At 37.3% G+C, this 23,007-nt stretch overlaps 1 protein-coding gene across 1 annotated transcript in view; it reads right to left on the reverse strand.

Annotated features, from left to right (window-relative positions):
* Window positions 1-350: 350 nt before the first annotated feature.
* LOC118219547 (transcription elongation regulator 1-like protein) overlaps window positions 351-23,007 on the reverse strand; it is an 82,639-nt gene continuing 59,982 nt past the window's right edge. Inside the window, exons 9-14 of the mRNA XM_035402776.1 lie at window positions 18,695-18,849; window positions 17,047-17,122; window positions 8,348-8,483; window positions 6,571-6,660; window positions 4,961-5,079; window positions 351-2,865 (exon numbers count right to left, since the gene is read on the reverse strand). Coding sequence (XP_035258667.1) covers window positions 2,709-2,865; window positions 4,961-5,079; window positions 6,571-6,660; window positions 8,348-8,483; window positions 17,047-17,122; window positions 18,695-18,849 — 733 coding nt within the window. The 3' untranslated portion in view covers window positions 351-2,708. The remainder of the gene's footprint in view (window positions 2,866-4,960; window positions 5,080-6,570; window positions 6,661-8,347; window positions 8,484-17,046; window positions 17,123-18,694; window positions 18,850-23,007) is intronic.

The raw sequence follows: 23,007 nt of genomic DNA on the forward strand, positions 1-23,007 counted from the left end.
AATTTAAAGTACATGTCCACATGTCTACAAATTTGTTTTTATTTTTTTTTCTTCTCACCCGTTTCAATTTTCTCAGTCCTTCACTTGGCCATTTAGAGACTAAATAAAACCCTTTGCTTTGCTCAGTACTTCAGAAGAATGTAAACTCCAACGTCCTTACTGTATTTTCATAAGAGGTATAGCATTTTGGAATCTGGACTAGTTATGGCCAACGCAGGAAGCATTTGGACAATTAGGAGAAGCCTTTTCTGCAGAAGCAATCAGAATTGTGTTTTGTTACATTTTCAAAGGCAATACAATTTAATGTGCAAATAAGCGCCACAAATAAATAAATATATCAAAAGGCTAGATATCTGCATTAGTGACAACCCACCTTTTAATAGTCTTATTTTACACAATGGTATTTTATTGTAACTATTTCACCTTCCTTTCTCTACCAGAAAATCCTTCCTTTGATTTAATTGGATTTCATCTGGATTAATGATGCCTAACATGCTTTTAGATATTTTAAAATGTAGGCAGTTATAGATATAGACTTCCACGAGTTAAACGTTTTGCTGTAGGTCATTGTCTGCAGTTTTAATAAAGCAGATTCAGGCCTTCAATAATTAATACATTAACTGGTTTACTTATTTTTGTAAATGTAAGGAGTTGGCCATGTAACCTAAATCTTGTAGGTTCAAGTCCCTGCCAGGACAGTGCCGTTGTACCCTTGAGCAATGGATACATTGTAAATGCTATGTAAAAAAAAAAAAAAAAAAAAAAAATTGTGTAAGTCTCTGGATAAGAGCATCTGCTAAATGCCTGTAATGTAATGTATACATCTTATACATGACGGGGTGACAATAGACAGTATCGGTTGTATGAGTATTCATAAATCGCAATGCAACACCATCACATCCTGCTACCTGGTATTGCCTAGAGTACAGAAGGAGAGAGGATAGAGAAAATTTAGGAAACGACCACCTGGTTCCCAAAGAGAATTGAGCATGACATGGCAGAATGATAGAGCTGAAGACTTAAACCATTGAGTTTATCATTTGAAACACTTTCACATGCTCTATGGTTTTTATAAGATGTTCTGTAGATACAGTAGCTTGGAATCACTGCTGTGAAATTATTAAAGGTCTTGTAATCATTCCACTCAGAGTAGCACATAAGTAAAATCTGGCCACACCTTGATTGACCACCAGTGGATGATCATACTGTACATCCCAAGGTCTGTGTGATGAAACTTCCTTTTTTTTTTCTTTGTTGCCACCCATGTTAAGACCAGAGAACTTGGACCTCATTTGTTTGGCTCTGGAGAAAAGGGAGTACTTTACAATTGAATTTTCCTTGATTTAAATATTGATTAAAGCAGGAGGTTAATGTATCAACACAGAATCCACAAAACCTTTAATTGAAAAATAAATGAGAAAACATTACTTAGTAAAAGAATCAATTAGTACCTATCTAGCATTTTAACAAACAAAGCACTGCAAATCCAAAACGAATACTACAGTCCTTAGGATATGTTTTAGAATGTCTTCCTACACAGAATGCACATTTATTATTAGCAATTATCTATTTTTTACATTAATGAAGACTTATGACAGTGTCTGTACTCTCTTAAATAATGTCAAAGGATATCCTTTCTATGAAATACCATTGTCTGGCTTTAACCACAATGCACTTTTAGACAACATCAGAAAATCCATCAATACACAATACCATCAATAAATATTTTTGTTCCTCAATATTTCAAAATGTTAAATGTTTTCCATAGTTTCAGTGCATCATAAATCCAGAATCCCTTGTACATTTACATATGCATGTCAGCATGTGTACTGTGTGCATACACATATCTCAACCTGGTCTCACAACCCATTTGCATCAATTCAACAGATTTCCAGAACCCTAAAATTCGTACCTATCCACCAAATGAGGGACCCTTCACATTGCATGACTTGACGACTTACTTCGAAACAATATGAACCGGAACAAAAATCCGCTATTTTTCTTTCACCAGTGAAACAATTAAGGTGAGTCACCAATGATGGCTTGGCATGTAGCTCACTAAGAGATTGGTAATACAAAACAGGACATGGTACATGGGATATAGATGTAGCCGCCCACACACATAAAGGAAACAAGAAAAAGCTGCATAATTATACATCATATTACATTAAAATCCATTTATGGAATAATAATGGTCGTCTACAAATGTTGGAAATATTCATGTTGGAATATAATATTGTTGCCGTACCTTTCCTTGAGTCCCTCATTCATCGAAAAAGTATGAATTTTAGGGTTCTAGAAATTCATTGAATAGATACAAATGGGTCGTGAGACCAGGTGGCATATATATGAGACACACACATGCATACTGTATCAAAGATAGTTATACATGTAATTATGCATTGTACTTAACACCATTAATGCTAAATCCACGCTTTTTACTGAGATCTGAGCACGTGAAACACAGAATTTTAAAACAAAGCTTCAATATGAAACATTTAATCTCTGAGCATTGACTTCATATTCCACACAGTCAAGTCAGGCATCACCAGTTTACAGATGTTCTGGGTGGATGTTTGGCTGCTTTGTCCTTGTGAAGTATTGATTCAGGGATATTGACAGATACTTTACAAAACTGACTATTTCATTTAGTGGTCAGAAATCCCTTCACAGTTTAAAGAATAGTTTATAGCAAAGCTCATGGCTTTTCATCTCATCTTCCTCAGTCTTAGTCTGTTTTCTTTGTCTCGTTTCTTGAGTGCATTGACAAACTGATTGAAGAAGTGCTCCTGGTCTTTCTTTTTCTGAACTTGTTTGAAACGCTGGTCTCTGCCATATTTTTCAGAGAATTCCTTGAATGTTGACCTGCACGGCATAAGACATCCAGACACAGAGAACATTTTTGTTTTATATTCATGAAGTGAAGATCACCACACCTACAATAGGCTCCTATCCAATGTCAGCTCTTCTGCTGACTACGCAGAGGCAATATTAAGAATTGGAAAAGCAGGAACTCTCCATTACCAAGCCTTGTCATAAATAACTCATGTCATTTGAAGCACATCGTACTTCGAATGAGTTGCAAGTTGCATGTTTCACAAAACCATTCTTTCAGAAATGAGTATATCCCAATATAGAAATAGTCTAATAGTCTACGAGTCCTTGTGTAGTCTAATGAGTACTGGATCAGCTTTAACATGTTGTTTAATTAAATAATCACTGATGTTACACATACACAAAACGGGGACTCTCAGGAACAATAAAAACTGTTTACCAAAACAAGTATCATGCAATGATATCAAGCATTTCCCTGTTTTCAAAAGGGTGCTTTCACTGGTTTCTGACAGTGAAGAAACCTGGCACCATCTAAAAATAAGTCCTTTCTTTGTACCATTTCTGTTTGTTTTCATCAGTTCTCAACTCTTTATGTTACTCATGGGGAAATCAAAGTAAACCCCACGCATGCCTGACAAAAATTCATTCTGTTTTTATTTTATTTACAATTCCCATGATGTGTCTTTTTCAATTTAGCTGTTTAATGATTGGATGAAGTGCCTGGTAAGAGCTGCTCAGACAACTCATCCTTGTTCACTTGAACAGAAGATACACGATCAATGAGATACAGAGCCAATGCTTCTGTAAAAAAGACAAAGCAAATCAATGCTCATATTTTCCAACTGTCTCTGAAACCTGGTGCTTAATTCAATTTCCAAACAGATCTCTCGACACAATGGTTTATGCAATAGGAGGTATGTTCTTTGGAACTTCTGCTTAGAAATCTCCTTTTATACTACACCCTCACTTAACCACTGCAGTGTACAGTGGCGTCCTTTCGGCAAAACCCTATTTATGGCACAGTGACATCATATACCGTTGCATTTTTTGAGCAAAAAACTGTTCTGCCTTCTGAAAAGTCAGGTGTACACTATTTATTGAGTACTATTCAATTCACTTTTCAGTTGAGTTGTCTACTGATTTGCAAAACCTGCACATACATGTAATATACTGCTGGCAAACAAATGTGACTTGCATAACCTTGTCCTAAATGCAAAATATATAAAATAAAATAGATTGTGGTATCTATCTTTTTGGTTTTGACTGCAAGCAGCATGTACACAAAACATGCAGATCGATCAGGTGAAACCTGGAGTGATATTGCCCATTGATTAGTTAGATAACTGGCCAGTACAGTCTTATATTTTTAAAGCACCTCTTGTGAAAACAATAAGGTATAATACAGCTGTGTTCTGTAGCTAGCTAGCTAGCTGCTTAAGTAATGGAGCTGCCCATTAGCAAACTAGCAACGATCTAGCAGCAAGCAGCCAGACACTTAAAAGACTATTTTAAAGACACAATATGAATTTTGATTGGGGGAGTAGGTAGACATTGATATCAGCATAATCACAAGTGAATATGGTTTTGTGGTCAATTGCAATGATTTTGTTAAAGTAATTGACCCCAATAAAAGTGCGTAAAAGAAAGTTACAAATCTTGACCATGAAGCAAAGCAACTGCTTTTCTATACCCAATGGCTGCGTAAAGTTTAAACAGAAAAGGCTATTCATATAAAAGAATACATCACATGCCTGGAGTATTAAGTCTGGCCTCCCTCAATTCACAGTCACAAAGTGCTGCATATCATTATTTACCAAATGCAGTGGCAGTGATTAGATTATATGGCTTGTGCCACTGAAAAATATTAAATACATGCATTGCATTCAAAATAAAAGATAAAACATTTCAGTTGTTTTAAAGAGCATATCATTAAAATCACGATGGACATATTTGCCACTCAAACTTATTTTCAGAACAGTGGCTAGCCCCTTATGGAAAAACCACATGTTCATAAACTACATGTCCAAAAAACCCATGTGAACACCCAAAATGTGAAGAGTAACCATGTGAACTATAATCCCACTTGAAAAGAACGGAATACTTTAAATAACAAAGTAGAAATTACCTGGATGTAATTTTTGACTCCTCAAGAAGCTTTCTAAATTCCTCTTTAGCCTGTTGTAGTTTGCCCTTTTTTTCCTTGTACTCCTCTTTCATTCGAGCCTTTACAAACTGATCAAATATCTGAAAATGAGGAGAGAAAATATCAGAAATGAACTCTTAAGAGACAATGCAAGACACTCAAAGCTTTGGTCTAGGGTTAAGATTTCATTAGTCCCGGTTACCAACCTGATTCTATTTATCGAATCCAGTTCTTTTCAAATCCTGTTTCTGATTTTTGTCATATTGAGTACGAAAAGAAACCAAAATGTGTTGTATGCAGATTTTATTTTCAGCAGATTTAGGCTGCCAAAAATAGTTATTTTGGTTAAAAAAAAAAAAGGAAAACTAGGTAAATAAACAACAAGTTCAGTTTCAGCCCCATAGTTCATAGAAACATAGGCTACTCTTTTCTAGCCCATAACAAAGTTCTCAAACTTTGTAGCCTAAACCAAAGACAGAGCAGTGAGCAACACCTAGGCTTCTCCATCTCTTCCGTGCTCAGTAGGCTGCCCTGAGTTCTAAGACAAAAGACACAACGGTCTATATGAATAAACTTTAGAGATAGCCACCAATGTGATGACAAACATAGCCACTTTTCTTACTTTTATTTTTCTTATTGCTTCACCACCAGCTAGCTACCTTTGCATAATCAACACAACAATGCTTGCGGGCTAACGTTGCCAGCTAGCAACTGCCTGTAGCTGTATTGCCAATGGCGCATTTGACAAATAAACCTTGGTTTGATTTAATCACAAGGCTAACTCCAGTTAATAGACTAGACATGTTAGCAATCTAATGTTAATGATAGGCAGAATATAGCTGACCTTTGAGCAAATGTAGCTAGTTGTGTCTGTCTGTGGAATTGACTGCAAGTGTCACAAAGTTTTATTCACAACAGACATTTTTTGTTGTTTGTCTTCCACTTGGGGAATGGATAAAAATAACCCCCAAATGTTCAAGATAATGCACATAGATTTTGCAAGTTCCCCAACAGTAGCTTTTAACCACCTACAGAAGCTTTGTAACTTGTAGTTAGCGAGTCAAAGTTTTTTTTTCTCTTCCCACTATCAGAAGAGACTATACTGTTGCAGATAGTGTTGGACCTGTATGTCAGAGGAAGTAGTACATAGCAACCATTTCTAAGCAGGGATTTGTGGACGGCAGTGTTATTCATTCATTGACAAGGGTCAATTGACTGGCTTCAGGTAGAATACCAAGCGAGGAATAGGCAGAGGAGGCAACAAATGTAAAAGATAAGCTGAAAGAGGAAGATAAAAAAACCCACCCGATAGAACAAAAAATAGGCACGTCCCTACATACGTAGGTAACCTGGTAGCTGAAGAAAAATCTTTGCATTTCTCTCATTAATAATGCCATTAAAAATACATTTTCAGGATTCGATAAGCGAATTTCTTAACAAATTACCGGTTCTTGGAAATTTGGAACCGGTTCCAATTTGGAATCGGCTCTCAATACCCAACCGCACTTTTGTCTGATTTTCAGTTTTTCAGTGACACCTCCCCATTCATGTTTTTCTTCTACCAGACAAAAAAAGCATGTTTGTTCACATACCTGTTTTCTTTCTTCTGATGTCAGTAAGAGATATCGTGGATCAAACACTATTTTATGCAACTCTTTTTCCCATGTAGAGAATGCTGACACCTATGACAAGAGAAACAAACATAATGCAATGAATTTTTATGTAGAATAGAATTTTATATCAGTGTGACAACAGGCCTGAACCTTTTATGCTACAAAAAAACAGCTGATCAGTACACTGCTTTTATGCTCTCCATATTATCGGTTCTTTTAAAACTGAACATTCTATGTTGTGTCATTGTTCTTGATTAGAGCTGCTCTCTGGTTTCTATACAAAAGGTGAAATGCCAATGTCTTACCCTTATTTTATTATGTCCGTATTATCAACCATCAACATCCAGAGGCTGGTTTCAAAAAAGTAATAAGCATTTTCATTCTCAGATCATGACGTGTTGTTAAAATGTCCATCCATTATCTATATATATATCTATATATAAGGGTCACGAGGGGGGGGGGGGGGGGGGGGGGCTGGAGACTATCCGAGCGTGCACTGGGCGAGAGGCAGGACAGGTTGCCAGTCTGGTGCACACACACCATTCGCTTACACACTCATAGCTAGAGTCTGCAGTTAGCCAACTTGCATGGCTTTGGACTGCAGACTGCAAAATGTGCCTTCATTTGTGGCATCCAGCAATATGTGCATTATGGCACAGTAGTAAAGGTTGCAGTAAGCTTATGCTTTAGCATGTGCTGCATTTGACTTCAGTGTTAAAGCCAATTTAAGTTGATTTCAAGAATTCATCACTTGCATCTTTTTTCCAGTACAATTTCCCTTTAAATATTAAATTCTGTGACCAGGATTTGTGTCATGCCAAATGAAAAAAAAAGATATGATGGTAATTTCTTATACATATATATATATATATATATATATATATTAATTGACATTGTTCTGTTTTCACTGTAAAACTGGCAATTTTCACCTACTGGGACCTCTTCTGTGCAAATGGAATTTATTGCATGTGTAAATGTACTCAAGGCCATGCATTGCCACTGAAGCAAGGGACTGACAATGATTGCTGAGCAGCTGGTCTCCCAGACAGGCTCCGTGTAAGCACTTTGCGAAATGTGTTAGAGGAGCAAAATTATGGTTTGCACATTTCTTTTAAAAAAGAGAGTCAAAATTATATCTCACAGATATTAGCTTGCACATCACTTGTTTGTGAAACAAGCCCCCAGCTATCATCAACACAATCACACTGTGTTTAAGAAGTGTAACAAGTGTAAGTGTAAGGCAGCTATTTTATTTGCAAAAACACAGTTTAGCAAGTTGTTAATGATTGTTAAACTGTATTTGTTCAGAAAAACGCTACACTGCATCAAAATACGAATCAACATTTTGGACAAATCTAAGCCAGAAAAAAATCATTATACCACTGTGTGTTTTGCCTCATATGCAGATACCAATGTTAAGTGTATTTATTTCCAACTATGTGTTGTTCTGAGTAAATGAAAGAAGGGAAATTCCAGGAAACAATAAATACATTTTCATTCTCATGTTAAGAATAATTTACCTCATTTCTAATGTCATAACGAAGAAATTGTCAAGACTACAAACCTTCAGTCTTGTCTTAAATATTGTGATTGTGACATATGAAGACATAGAAAACTATAGATTTGTTACCATAACACACTATTTCATACACTAATTAAACAGAGGCCTCTGTGAATAATATACAAGGATGTCACCATGCTTAATTTCATTCAGAACCTTCCTTGCAGACTATTACGCAACCAAAATCGATGTTACCCCTCTTTCAAGAAGCATGTCCCTGAAGTGGGCGATCCTCAGTTCCAAGGGCAGAATTGTCCGATGAGGAAACGTCTTGGCACATTTTTCTCCCTCTCCCGTGTTCTCTTCATCTGCTTCAATGGGATCCTCCATTCTTTTAAACAAGGTAAACAATAATAAAAAAATAAAATAAAAACAATTGCTGTCATGACATTCAGTCAAATCACATTCAAATGTTTATGTTGCAGTTCAAGGTTAAGATGTTTTTTTTCTGAAATGCACAAATTTTTCCCCATTTTCTCTCTAATTGTGGAATCATCAATTCAAATGTATATATTTTATTTATTTATTTTTGTATATTGCATCTGTATGCATCAAACCTTGTATACCCTTGGGGAATAAATGTGTGCGTTGTCGCAGCAACCAGATGTTTTTTGTTATTAATTAGCATAGCTCTGCTCATAAATCTTTCTGTTTTTAGGAAGTGGTTGGGTTGGGGGGGGAATCAAATCAAGCTGAGGTTACAGATGGTTAGTAATACTGTAACTGAGAGTTCCTGAGTGCTGGAGGATCACATGCTAATTACGCATGTTTATGAGAGTGTTAAAGGTGGATTAAACAGATATGGATTAAGTGGCTAAGATTCATACCATGACAAACCACACGGCTTCATAGATGTTTATCAGGCCTTTTGCTGACAATCGTGTATAAACATGGTTTTGAATTGTTCTTCCAGTATCTCTAATGCTATCGTCACCGCTATGGAGTCAAGATTAGACATGAATGAAATCGAGATTCAATATTGAGGAGAGGAAATTAAGTAGTCAAGCTTAAAAATCACAAGCACTTTAACAATTACAATGGTTATCAACCTAACAGGGGTTATTCAACAGATAATGGCCTGATAGTCCAACATGTCATTTACACTGCGGGGGGAAATCAGTATTGTTAAAATGATGATACGACCCAAAAATAAATTACACTCTGAACATGCTGCTAGCAATAATAGCAAAACAAAGGTTGGACACCCTTCACCAACACCTGTCCAAGTTCATCTAGGGGAATAAAAAGGCACACAGCACATTAAGCAGGCTAAGCAGTTCAACCAAAAAGTGAGGGTTACATTTCCCAAATTTCCACCATTACTATTTGGCAATGGGATTACTACAGATATGAAAATGAATTACTTCATCATCAATCAAAGACTGGACTCAAATTGAAGAAAAAGTGTTGCAGACATTGCAGGTATTAATCTAAGGAGCATCTACCACAGTAATGCATTTCCACACAGCTACAAGAAACTCTTGTTGTAACAACAGAAATATCGCTGAAAATAATTAAATACTTAATTCGATCCAACCGTATTATCAATCAATCAAAATGGAGAAATCCCAATTTTACAATAAAATAAATCACTCAGTAAGCCCATGGGAGGCTCATAGCATCTATAATGTACTACAGTAACTAAATGAGTAACTGATTATTTGAAAGCCCTTCACAACCCGTGTCTTAGTGCGCAGTGCTAGTACCGGCTTTAACATAGTGATGGGTGGCTGGCTGTTGTAGCAGCCAAAATTTCAAGCGATGAGTCTTACATTGCACAGGTAATGCAATTATATACAGCACATTTGCATTCGGGGCTAACTAATATATTATAAGACATGCTAATATATTACAAGCTTTTTTTAAATAGGCATAGCTGTCAGTACAGGGGCATTGTTAGCATACCCTGGGCAGTGTTACAGTAGCATAGTGGTTCACGGTGGCCTGCTATGTTAAAATTGATTTTACTCACAATGAAATTAAGTGTCTTTCAAGGGGCAAGCGCTATTCCCTAAAGTGGGCATTTCACCTACAATAGTGTAAACATTCATAGGTGACTCAGTCATGTGTTATGCCTAATGTACCGGTTTACCATAAAGCTAGAACATCACCAATGTTTTTCTGATGGTGGAATATTATTTTATTGTAATTATTTTATTTTAACTGTGCATAATGTAGGGAATTAGTGTAATTAGTAAAATTAGGGCGTGGAAAATACTCATTCAAAATTACTGTGTGCTGATATGTGACTGTAAAAGTTTCCTTGGATTGAAGAAAAAAAAAAAAAACATTTGTAAAATGGCATCCCATCCGCAGGCAACAAAAGATTACATATTGTAGAATACAGAAAAACATGCACGTGTGAATGATTACATATTTAGGCATATTTGTCACAATGTTTTTGCATTATCTTTCAATGTGATATGTTAGGATTTACAGCAATGCTCAATTTAGACATGTTGGACAGATTTGGAGACACCAAGGGACACTTTTTGAACAATGTTTTTGCTTTTTTTGCCAACATAATTGAATTTGTGGCAATTTATTTCTACATAAATTATGAATATAAACTAATATATGTTAGAAGACCTAAATATTCCTCTAGTTGGTCTCAACTGTGCAATAAATAACTAAATAAATAAATAAATAAATAAATAGAGCTTTGGGACAATGTAGTAATGACTAGCAATGAATAAGAATCCTCACTAGTAGAATGTGCAGTTTTTTAAGAGTAATTTTAGTCTTTTTTTATATGCATATGTTGCATATAATTTTATTTTATTGTCTGGGTACTGAAATTGATCTTTATTTACAAGTGATATAATTCAATTCCATTACTTTCTGAAAATGGATTTTCCGATAATATACTTCTGTACTTTTCAGCCACTCAGAATCCAATATTAAGCAAACTAGTAAATTGTATGGTTAATTAAATAACCATTGGTATATTTCATCTGACCAATAATGAAGATTAATTCATAAAGAAGAGCACAGAATACAGAACTCTAATCTCTTCACCATTCTGCTTTCTCATTATAAAAGACTCTGTCTTCCACTACAATGTCATTGAAATGGATATTTTACTAAGAATGGCTTTGTAAAATGTCAGGGATGCACATGGAATATGAAAAAGCACACAACAATGCACGCCAGATTTTTTCAGGCATGAGTTCACCATTTCAGAAGCCATGCGTGTTATCACAATTACTTTTGCAGGACCTTCTGCATGAGGAAACTGGCTGCAAGGGCCTGTGCCTACCCCTTTGATCCATACTTGGGCTATACTTGAATTATTCTTCATGTCTTTTGCTATTTTTTAATTTTTATGTTTTTATTAGAAAGTGTACAGAATACTCCAAATATAGCCCCATTGCTGTATTATAGGTGGATCTGAGAGGCGGCCACCCCCGCCATTCTCCTAAGGGAACTGATTTGATGGTATATGTTCACAGATGGGGTCTGGAGGCATGCGTGTATGTGTATTACATGGTTCCCATCGGGTAAATTGTATTTACTGTGTCCTTGTTTCGCGAAAAAATTGAAAATGGAAGAAAAAAGAGCCATATGAGAAATGACATCATCATGTCCATGAAAGAGGATGCCCATCTCTGTTTCACTCTCTTCTTTTATTTTCTTTACCAACAGGAGAGATGTGTGCAAGGCACTGTCTCTAAGGGCACAGGCCTAAAGAAAGCAAAGGGCAGCCTATAAAGGAACACACATAGAGCCACACTGCTTCTATCTCGGGTTATAGCCATAGCCAGTGGTTTATAACTCCAAGTAAACATGTTTGTTATACTGCAAGTAAGCTAAAGGAACTGCACCCACATGGAATCAGTTTAGTTACTAACTTTACATGTTGCTGCAACACAGCAACAAGTAAAGGCATACAGCTTCCGTATGGTATTGTCCTGTAACAGCGTACCAGCACAGCTCCCAGCTCCAGCAACAATGAAAGGATGGAATAATCAGAAAGAAAAACCAGGATGACTGACAAACATCCAGGCATTAACTAGTAGTTTGTTCTTTGTTTTCAAAGAATTGTGTTATCGACTGTATGTAATGTTGTTAACAGTATATCACATTGCTTGTTTGTTAGCTACAGCCGCCTAGCCCATGTAGCGAACATATATACTCTATTACTAACATTAGCTTACAACGGAGATCTGTGTATGCAATTTCTCCTGCACTAATATATACTCATTCAATATGTGGCCTTGCATATTCAGAATGCCAAGGTGCACTGAGATTAGTTAGACATAGCTAACTTCAGAAGCCCTTTGTACATGCCATTCCAGGCCATATTTAGCACCACACACGGAAAGCTGATTCATAATTCATAATCCAACAAAGGAGCTTTTGTCCTGTCCTGCACCATAGGCGCTGGTGAACACACGTGACTAGACACACACACGCAACACTCTAGTCCCCTTTCCATATGCTCCCTTATTTAGCCTTTTAGGATTTTAGTTTAGTTTAGATGTTTTCAATTAATTCTGTTTTATTAAACCTAGTCATTGGATTGATTGTTATTAGCCTACTAACTCAAAGACCATACGTATGTTGTAACATCATTGTTTATTATTTCAATATTTAATATTGAAATTTGTAATCATGATTTAATAATTAATTTCATGAGACTGATTAATTATGAGACTGATCATAATTTTGCACCATTTAATCACCATATATATATATTTATATCCCCTCCATTCCTTGGTCCTTGGTGCCTACGTGTGAGGATTGTTAAGACTGATACATTTTAATTATTCATCCTCATTATTCTGTAATTGGTAGAGGCATTTTCCCCATACTACCTTTCTTGTATTGTTGATAAGAATCGGTCTGAAGAAAGTATGGCACAGAAAGTGTGCATCAAAATTAACAACAGGATTCGCTTCTTGTGTAGGCTTCTAGGTTTTTGGACACAGAGACCGTAAAAACACTGACTTGAGCTCTATGCATCAGTTACTTTGATTATGCATGTTGTTCATGGTTTACCAGTGCCCCAAGGTCCTTAAAAGATAGACTTCAAACTTCCAAAAATAAGTTGGTCAGAATTGTTTTAAAACTTTCTGCCTGCTCTCACTCAGATTCCTCTCAGTTTGAGAAGGAAAATTGGCTAAGGGTTCAGAAAAGAGTAAGCCAGACAAAAATGTGTCTTGTGCACAAGATCATCTATGGTGCTGTTCCCATGTATTTCTCTATTTTGTGCTTGTCAGAGATGACCATGCTCATAACACAAAAGGGAGCACAACTGATATTGTCCCTTTCAGATGTAAGTCCTGTACGGGCAAGGAGACCTTTGTCTACTCTGCTGCTTTTCTGTGGAATAAACCTCCAAAGAACTTAAAATAACTGTGTTAGTTCAAGTTCTTTTTTTTTTATTAATGGCTCAGTAGAGGTATGTTTCACTGAAAGCAATTGCTGATTTATTTTATGCTACTGCTGAATTTCTGTATAGTCTTTTAGTTTCTTACTGAGTTGTATTCTGTTGATTTATATTATATAGTGATGTTGTGGTTGGTTCCACTGAATTATGGCAATGAGCATATTGAGATTGTTAATGATGTAGGATACTGATATTATTGTTGAACTATGGATTCAGCTTTCTTGTGTTATCCTTGATAGTCTTTACGATTATCCAATTCATTCAATCAATCAATTAATACTTTTCTCCAAATGTACAGTCCTGACTGGGTTAATACACAACATCAACAAAAAAAAAAGTTTACAATAGGTTATGCCTGATGAGATGTGTGATAGAGTCCATAAGGTAGCTGACTCTCAAACAATATATGAATAGCCTTACATGACGAGGGGTTCAATCCCTGGACATAGCACTTTCTGCACTTCAATCTCTTTTAGTTACCCTCTGTCCTTTCCCAGCCATAATAACTAAATACATAAGTAAGTATATAAATAAATAAATAAATACATAAATAGTATACTTATATACTTATGCCATTATGCTTTATTTAGTCAGCTATGTAGAGCCCTGAAAAACTCTTTAATTGCTTTAACAGTATGTTCAGGGTCATTGTTGCATTGTTGCTGCTGCAAGGTGAAGCACCCTCTATTGAGTTCTGAGTCATTTGCTTGGATATCAGCAGATGCAATGTTTCTGTCCACATCAGAATTAATCTTGTTGCTTCTGTCAACAGTCACATCATCAATACAGACAAGGGAGCTAGTTCCAGTCGCAGCCATACATGGTTAAGCCATAACCATACCTCCACCATGATTCAAATATGGGGGTGGGGGGGTGTCCTTGTGAGTGGATTGTGAGTATACTTTTATTTCTGCACACTATTCTCTTTCCATGCATTTGGTACAGGTTGTCCACAAGATTTCCAGAGTTGTTTTGCAAACTCTAACCTGGCCGTTCTGTTCGTGAGGCTCACTAGTGGTTTGTACCTTGCAGTGAGCCCCCTGAGTTTCAGCAGGTGCAGTCTTCTCTTTATTTCAGCCTTTTACACATCTATGTTATCTATCCTGGAGAATGTTCTTGATCTGATTGACAGCTAAAAAAATCTTAACAATTAAAACTATTGTACGGTCTTCCACTACAGTGGTATTCTTTGGTTTACCATGTTGTTGCTATTGCTGAGCTTAACAGTGTGTTCTTGATTTTTAACAATGTACCGAGTAGTTGATTTTGACACATCCACTGTTTTGGCTTTGAATAATTTTTGCTGATTTTTTCCAGTCCACAACTGCCTGCTTTACTGGCATTGACACTTCAGGTTCGGAGACAACCGCAGCAGACTCTAAATGCAAATTCCACACCTAGAATCAACTCTAGACATTTTGTTAGCTTTCTTGTGCATAAACTAATGATGCAAGAACTGGGCAAGAAAGAGCCGCGCAGTCAATTGTCCATTCACGTTTGGTCCTCCACAGAGGAAATACGTTTCAAAAGGCATGCAATTTATACATGGTTCACCCAGTATGCATATAAATACACACAAATTGAAGATGACAGTCATTGTTTCCTTTCAAACCCTATATGCTAGAGTGCAAAGCCAGTGTAATGTTGTCCTCTGTCATTACAGCTGGCAAACACTGTAGGAATTTATACTGAGCATTCTACTATGAAACCCATTGCATGGAGTACATTGTGCATTTTTGTGTTAACCTTCCACTGAAATCTAAATCGCTCCACCGTACCGGTGTGAAGAGGTTTGTGGCACCATTGCAGAACCCGCTGTGATTCATACAGTGCCTAAAATCACAATGTACTCTGTAAGCACTGTTCTATTTTATGTGCAACAATTTTAGACAGAACCCATACCATGCATTTTAATGCCTCGTTTTATGTTTTGAAACAAAAACACAGAGAGAGGGCTGTATAACAACCTTACCACAAAGGAGAACATTATTGAAGACACGGGCTATGAGAAAAGCATTTAAAAAAGGAAAAAATAAATAATCTGATTTGCTCTAACTCGCAGCCAAAAAGGCAATCAAGATGTCTTTCCTTCGAGTGCCACCCGCACACACTCCCACATATATTTTTCTCTATTGCACCGAGCCTCAATAACATATGAGCTAAAAGTGAATTCCGTTTGAGAAAATAACTACAATGTTGCCAAATTCTTGTAGTCTGAATTCCCCCTTCTCTCTTGGCAAAAGAAATTGTGAAATGGTTGGAAAAGATCTAAAGCTGTGTTTTATCCGTACAAGTCACAAGCTCCCTTGGGAGACCATTCAATCTAACTGCTACGTCCATTGCTTTGAGTCACCGTGTAAGTGGGAATTATTCTCACAGCATTTTTTTTTTTCCTAAACGCAATTTATTCCCAGATTGAGTTCTGCCCAATTTACAACAGCCAATTTAATGTGCTTCCTTAGTCACCAGTCTGCCATCCAGTAACTCAAGGAGCACTGCATCTGAAGTGTGGGTCAAACACAAGGCCACACAGTACTGCTGGGTCAAGGAGAGAAAGGTGTTCACTCACTGACAGCAACCGGTACCTTCTAGAAAATTTAATGTGAGGAACTAATGCCGCAATAACCCCACGAACACTGGTAATAGACCATCCCTCCTTCCGGGGGAACAAAGCCAATTGTGTTCTGCTGCTCCGTGGACTCTTGGTCTGGTCAGCTAATGACATAGCGGAGGTTAATACTCAGACCTGTAGCTACTGTGCCTAGCCTGCAGCTCTGGAGAGCACCTTTATGGACTGATTCATTTGCGGACGCTTCAATGGTCCGTGACTCAAAGCTAAGGACAAATTATCACAGCAGTTTGACTGCATGTATTCCCTGATTTGATTAAACCTTCTATAATACACAAAAGTACACTATCTGACCAAAGGTACCTGGACAACCCTTGGTCTGGGGCTGTTTTTCGTGGTTTGGGCTAAGCCCTTTACTGTAGTTCCAGCGAAGGCATATCTTAATACTACAGCATACAATGACGCTCTAGACAATTCTGTGCTTCCTCAACAGTTTGGGGCAGGCCCTTTCCTGTTTCAGCATGACAATACCCCCAGGCACACAGTGAGGTCCATATAGATATGGTTTTGTCAAGAATGGTGTGGAAGAACGTGACATGCCCTGACCTCATTACCACCCAACACCTCTGGGATTAATTGAAAAGCCATCTGCGAGTCAGGCCTAATCGCCCAATCAGTGCCCTCACTGACTGACGCTCCTCTGGCTGAATGGAAGCAAATCCCTGCAGCAATGCTCCAACATCTAGTATAATACCTTCCCAGAAGAGTAGAGGTTGTTATATCAGCAAAGGGTGGACCAACTCCATACCAATGTCCATAATTTTGGATGTGATGTTGAATGGCACATACTTTTGGACATGTAGTGTACAAAGCTCTGTTCAACAGCAAACAGATTATCCAGGCACAGAAGACCATTAAAAGGTGTGCACGTACTTGTTCCTTTTAGTTTTTGCAGTGTGCTCTTCGCCATCCTCATCATTGCCAGAGGAGGAGTTGGACCCTTCTTCAGCTGAAAGAATGAAACATGCTAATATCATTACTGTTCTATCACTCATCTTTGCTCAGCAGAATTTTTATGTGGCAACAGACTGCCATGAGCTTTCTGCAGTGCAGAATTTGATGGTGCATTTTTGTGACTAATGCATTGTCAAGTAGGTTACAACACTTAAATGAACTTATGATGTGCAATACTACTTTAGAGTCTTTTACTTTCCATTTTTTAAAATCTTTGGTTTATTTTTATTCTTTTCTTTTTTATTATTTTGGGTGATTACCTCACCAGAACACAGTAGGTATACAAAAAATAAATAAATACAAAATACAAAAAACATATTACTAAAATAAACGGCCATAGCTTTTGCAAAATGGTGAAGAATGATATCTGCTTCAACCATGCTTCAATAGGCACTAATGATAAAAGTGTTATTGCATTATATATCACTGATTTTGTATTCATTTTCAGTTCCCTGTGTATTCCTGGTGCACACATACGTATAAATTTCACTTGGTCCCTTCAACAATGAAACCTAGTTTATTTAGCTTAAACATCAATGATTTTGTGGAGCTCAAGGCACTTTTCTGCTCAATTGAATAGTGGGTTTATTTTTTTTTATTGTGCCTTTTCATTGCAAAAATAAATACATAAATAATAATAATTAGCAAATAAGGCCTTTTTTCCAGGTTACAAATAGTATTGTTGATGCATGCAGCTCTAAATAATTGCGCTTTCCAATAATGCCTACTGATTTATTTTTAGAACATTTATCAAAACTAATATACCTATTTTATCCAATAAATTCAATACAAAAGACCTCTTGATATTACAAAATGACTCTCTCTCTCTCTCTTTTGTTCTCTCTCTCTCTCTCTCTCTCTCTCTCTCTTTTGTTCTCTCTCTCTCTCTCTCGCTCTCTTTTGTTCTCTCTCTCTCTCTCCCTCTTAACTTGCTATTGTGTGTATATTATTTTTTATTGCTATCCTGCTGTCACTTATCAAGCCAGACATCAGCAATATTAAACTATTAAATCATGAAGCTTCAAAATAGACTATGCTATCAAGAAAAAAAAAAACAATGTTGTCTGAACAGTGGTGTTGAAATGGTTTAGGTCACCTGTATATTTTTTCAGACAGGGATTGTTAATAAAGGGCACATTCGGCAAAGAATCTTTGGGGAAATCTATCAAAGCAGAGAACTTGCCAACAAGATCAAGAGTAATTTGGTATTTACACAGTTGGTCACTCATGATAAGGCTTTATGATCTCATCTGTCCAGACACATATTAAGTAGCTTAAATGGTGTTTCATTTAGAGCAGTAGCCTTGCTATCCTTTTAATGCATGCAGGTCATCAAATAATCACAATTTTAAGTAAACATTCTATGAACAATCAATTGACGATGGACATAATTAACTGGTGTGTGTGTGTGTGCATGTATGTGTGTGTGTCTTCATAGATAACTGCATAAATCAGCACTGTGCACAGACTCTTCAATTACGAACAAATTTAAACATTCCACTGGAGAGGCAGTGGCTGCACTACATGGTAAACAGCAGGCCTGAGAATAAGAGTGCAGGTCACATACTGGATAATGAGTCCTTTTTGCGTTTGTGTGGAGGATCTTCGAGAATCCTGTTCAGATCCCCCCGGCCTTTTAAATCTACAGGTTTTTCCCAAACCGACAGCTGCATCGTGGGATTGAAGAAGAACACCCGGTCATCCCCTGTCCACACCACACACCTGTCAACACAGGGTAAATTAACTTAAAAATGTAAAGCATCAAAGATATTTAGGTTAAATTATCTGTCAACAGAATATGTCAACACACACAAAACACGTGTGCACGTACGCACGCACACGCACACACACGCACACACACACCAGTGTTTTATGAATTAGTATAAACCACAAGGGTATATGTTGTCATGCCCAATGAATTCTTCTGATATGTAAAGTGCATTTTGCATGTCCCATTCAGTGACTAATGTCATACTTTCATTGCCTGGGAATATTTCACAGCTTGAATACCTTCCAGATGGACATTTTATTGAAGTCATTTCAGCCGAGGAGCATGTTGTTCAAGGGTAGAGCAGCAGCACCGTACTCAAGACTCAGATCTCCCAGCCATCACACCCACATCAGCCCCACATTGGCTAATAACAGGCTGGCACCTGGGACCCATTTGGATGATCCCAGCAGGCTCCACCTGAGCCCCATGTGTGGCTGGCCATGTGGCCTGCTGATGGTCGGTTGCAAAAGGGGGTCCTTGTCCTCTTAGGATAGCTCAAATGGTAGATCTGTTTGAACTAACCTACTTTAAGTCCAGACATCCTGTCCTGGGTAGCCCAAACTGAGGCCCAATGACAACCCATCATAGCCTATTCGGAGCTCATGCTCAGATGAAAACCCAGATGTGGCCATGTTTGCTGGGCTGTAACCTCTGTTTGCTGTGTTCCACCACAGTACCCCACTGCTTTCACTACCAACACAATATAAAAAAGCCAGGCATCTATAAAAGAGCATACTTGTGTCCCTGCAATATTCTTATATAACTGAGGGTATAATTGCATTTTAAGTCTGGCAAAAGTGTCAGTGGGACACATTGCTTTCATGTCTCGGGTTTATCATTGTGTCTTTGTTGACACATATCTCATCTTCTTTCCTCAATACGGTATTGATCTCCTTTTGAATGCTAATAATTTGGTTTTATCCTCTGGAAAAAAAGCTTTTCTTTTTCTTGTCTAAACTTATTGATTCAATGCCAGCCATAATGGAAAACAAAGCACCCTGGAAATGGCTGCCTCTCGGAAGCACACCCTCTGTGCCTTCATGGGTTTTGTAACCGAGCTAATAGAAAATGTCAGACTCATTTGCTCAGGTTTCTGGGTGACAGGAAGGCAAGGTTTCTGTGTGGCATCTGTACCAAGGCAAAAGATTAAAAAGGAGAATTCGCCAAATAAACGGTTAAATTACATAAAGGTTTTGTAGGAACAAAGTTGGCTTATCTGTGAGATGCTACACAGTGCTAAGAAGCAAGGAACAAGCTGGTAGGCATAAATGTGCAATGAGTTGTATACATCATCGGATGTGAACATGAAATCAGATATAGGTTACCTGTGACTCAAATCATAAACCAAGCTCATTGTAAATGCAAATAATGCTTATGGCAATAATAGACTATATGTGTCACTGTGACCAGTTTTAAAGTGTCATTTGATATTTGATAGATTAATAATTACAACATGTCAAGACAGTAAACTATACAGAGGGCTATATACATTTATAGACATTTTTTTTAAATGAAACTATGTAGTTTGTGCACATTCTCAGCTTTCATGTAAGGGTATTTTTTATACATATTGGTTTCACCATGTAGAAATGACACCACTTTTTATACCCCCCCCCCACCCCCCATTTCAGGGTTTCATAATGTTGGGGACATTAATAATATGTAAATGAAAGTAGTCATGTTTACCTTTGGTAAACCTAAGTACTTTGTCACTTATCCTTCGTATGCAATGATTGCTTGAAGTGACCCATAGACATCACCAGGTGCTGAGTATCTTCTTTATAGATCCTCTGCTTGCCATCTTCAGTTCATACTTGTTCTGGGGGCTAGTTTGCTTAAGTTTTCTCTTCAGCATATGAACCGCATTTTCAATTGAATTCAGATCAGTTGAATAACTTTTTAAAAATTTCTTTTTTTATTATTTTTTTTTTAAAAACTTCGGGTAATTGTCTTGCTGTATGATGAAGCACTATCCAAACAGTTAGGAGTACCCGGGAAGTTACTTTTGGCCTCTACACTTTGCTCTTGCCATCACTCTGATACAAGTGAAGCTTAGTATCATCTGTCCACAAGATCTTTTTCCAGAACTCTGCTGGCAGCTAATTAGACCTATATTGTAAAGTCTTCACATCCATGACTCCCTCCTGAAGAGTGTTCCTGATCTGTTGGACAGGTGTTTGGGGTTTTTTCTTCATTATGGAGAGATTTTTTCTGTTGTAAAATGTAGAGGTCTTCTTTAGCCTACCAGGCCCTTTGCAATTACTCAGCTGAGTGCTCTCTTTCTACTTAATGATATTATAAAGTTTGATTTTGGTAAGCCAAAATGGATTAAAAGTACCCTTAAATAAAAGCTGAGAATCACTTTTAGTGTCCTCCTGGTGGAGGTAGAGATATAGCTAGAGTGCTTCTGATCAGCAATCATAGCTGATTGGCCACACCCACATGGGCACACCTGAAACCTGAAACTAAGCAGATGGAGTAAGCCTGTCAAGGACATAACAGTTTAAAGTATACAGTCACATTTATTTCTGTTTTGGCTTCTAATCTACCTTTAAATATTTTGAAACGCTCAATTGTATTTGTAAGCCTGTTCCATCTTTGCAAACTGCCTCTGTCAATTCAGTAGGGCACGGACAATCACATGCATCCTCTAGAGTATTTTTACTCTGCATTCAACCAGTTAAGCTGTGCAGTCATTGTGCCAGAAGAGTGCATTATTTGCACGGCTGGTGCAGACAGACTTTAAGTTCTTTGCTGACCAAAGGGGTCACTCTTGTGTATTCAGGCTGCAAGTGCACTACTGAATGAAAGAATCCGGATAAATACCAATACATTGCCATCCTTTGGCATTGTTTTATCAAGATTCATATTATTTTTCCAGGCATCACTGCAGAGAGATTGTTCCCTGAATGGTGAGGTTGCTGCATCAACAAAAGTTTGCAACTAGCTAACATTTAAATGACAGTGTGGTCAAATGGCTGCATCACTAAGACTTACACTACCCAAAAGAGCAAAAATACAATATTTTTTATTAGGAGGATGGCATGGAACAACCAACCATCTGTTTTGTTCCTCTGAACATGAGGCAAGAATGAAAGTCAGGCATTAATTATAACAAGACATTACGCTTTTATTTTGGGTAATGCTAGCTTTTCAATTTGAATGACTCATTTATCACTTCACTGGGAACAAGCCAATGTAATTTAAAAAATTGTAATATATACCACAATTTAAAATGTAATCAAACAATTTGCAATTAGTACATTTTGCAATTCAATGACACAGATTGTGTCATGTCGTGGTGACTTGCAAACAGCTTCAAAATGACCCTGAAACAGCAGGATAAGAACAACAATCTGTGGCTTTTCAGAAAGGCTAATTTATTTTAGGTTTTCCTCTGAAGTATTATTTTTACCCAATCTATCACAAAGCAGCTTCCACACCTGCCACACGAAAGTCACTAATTGTTCACTGTGACTTCTCTCCATGCCAAATCAATTTTGACATTCCATTTAGAATTAGTTACTCCAAATAAATCATTTCCAGACTGCCTTGGTGTTGGATACCATATGTTTCTGAGGGAAAAAAAGTGTTTCAGATAATTTTGTATGCACAACAAGATGGGGAGTCAATGGAAAAGTTTTTCAAATTGAAATGAATGTACAACTCTTCCAGCTCTCTTCTTTCCTAATGTCTTGCACAAAATTGTGGGCACTATCAAGTATCAAAAGGGTAACTGCAAGTTACTGTGACCTATAGAACATGGTCACAGATGGAGAGCGAGAAAGTTGGCTATACAAGGTTTTGCTTAGTGTCTGTCTTTCAAAAAGTCTCCTAGATTTGAAAAATAGCCAAGAAGTAATGGCTGTAATTTGTGCGGCAGAACAAAGGAAGTCCAAGGTAAAAAAATAAATAAAAAAAAAACAGATTACGCTACCCTGCTAGCAAGTATGGGAAGCTCATAAAAAAAAAAAATAGATTCTCCTAGCAGAGCGGTTTGATTCTGAGCAATAAAATGCTTGTTACTTCAAGATGGGTTTTGCTGTGTGTGTGTATTTCACAGTCATTCATTTTCTGGCAGCGGAACCAGACCTGATCATCTGGACAAC

Source organism: Anguilla anguilla, chromosome 2, assembly GCF_013347855.1.
Source record: "Anguilla anguilla isolate fAngAng1 chromosome 2, fAngAng1.pri, whole genome shotgun sequence".
In the NCBI taxonomy this organism is placed as follows: Eukaryota; Metazoa; Chordata; class Actinopteri; order Anguilliformes; family Anguillidae; genus Anguilla; species Anguilla anguilla.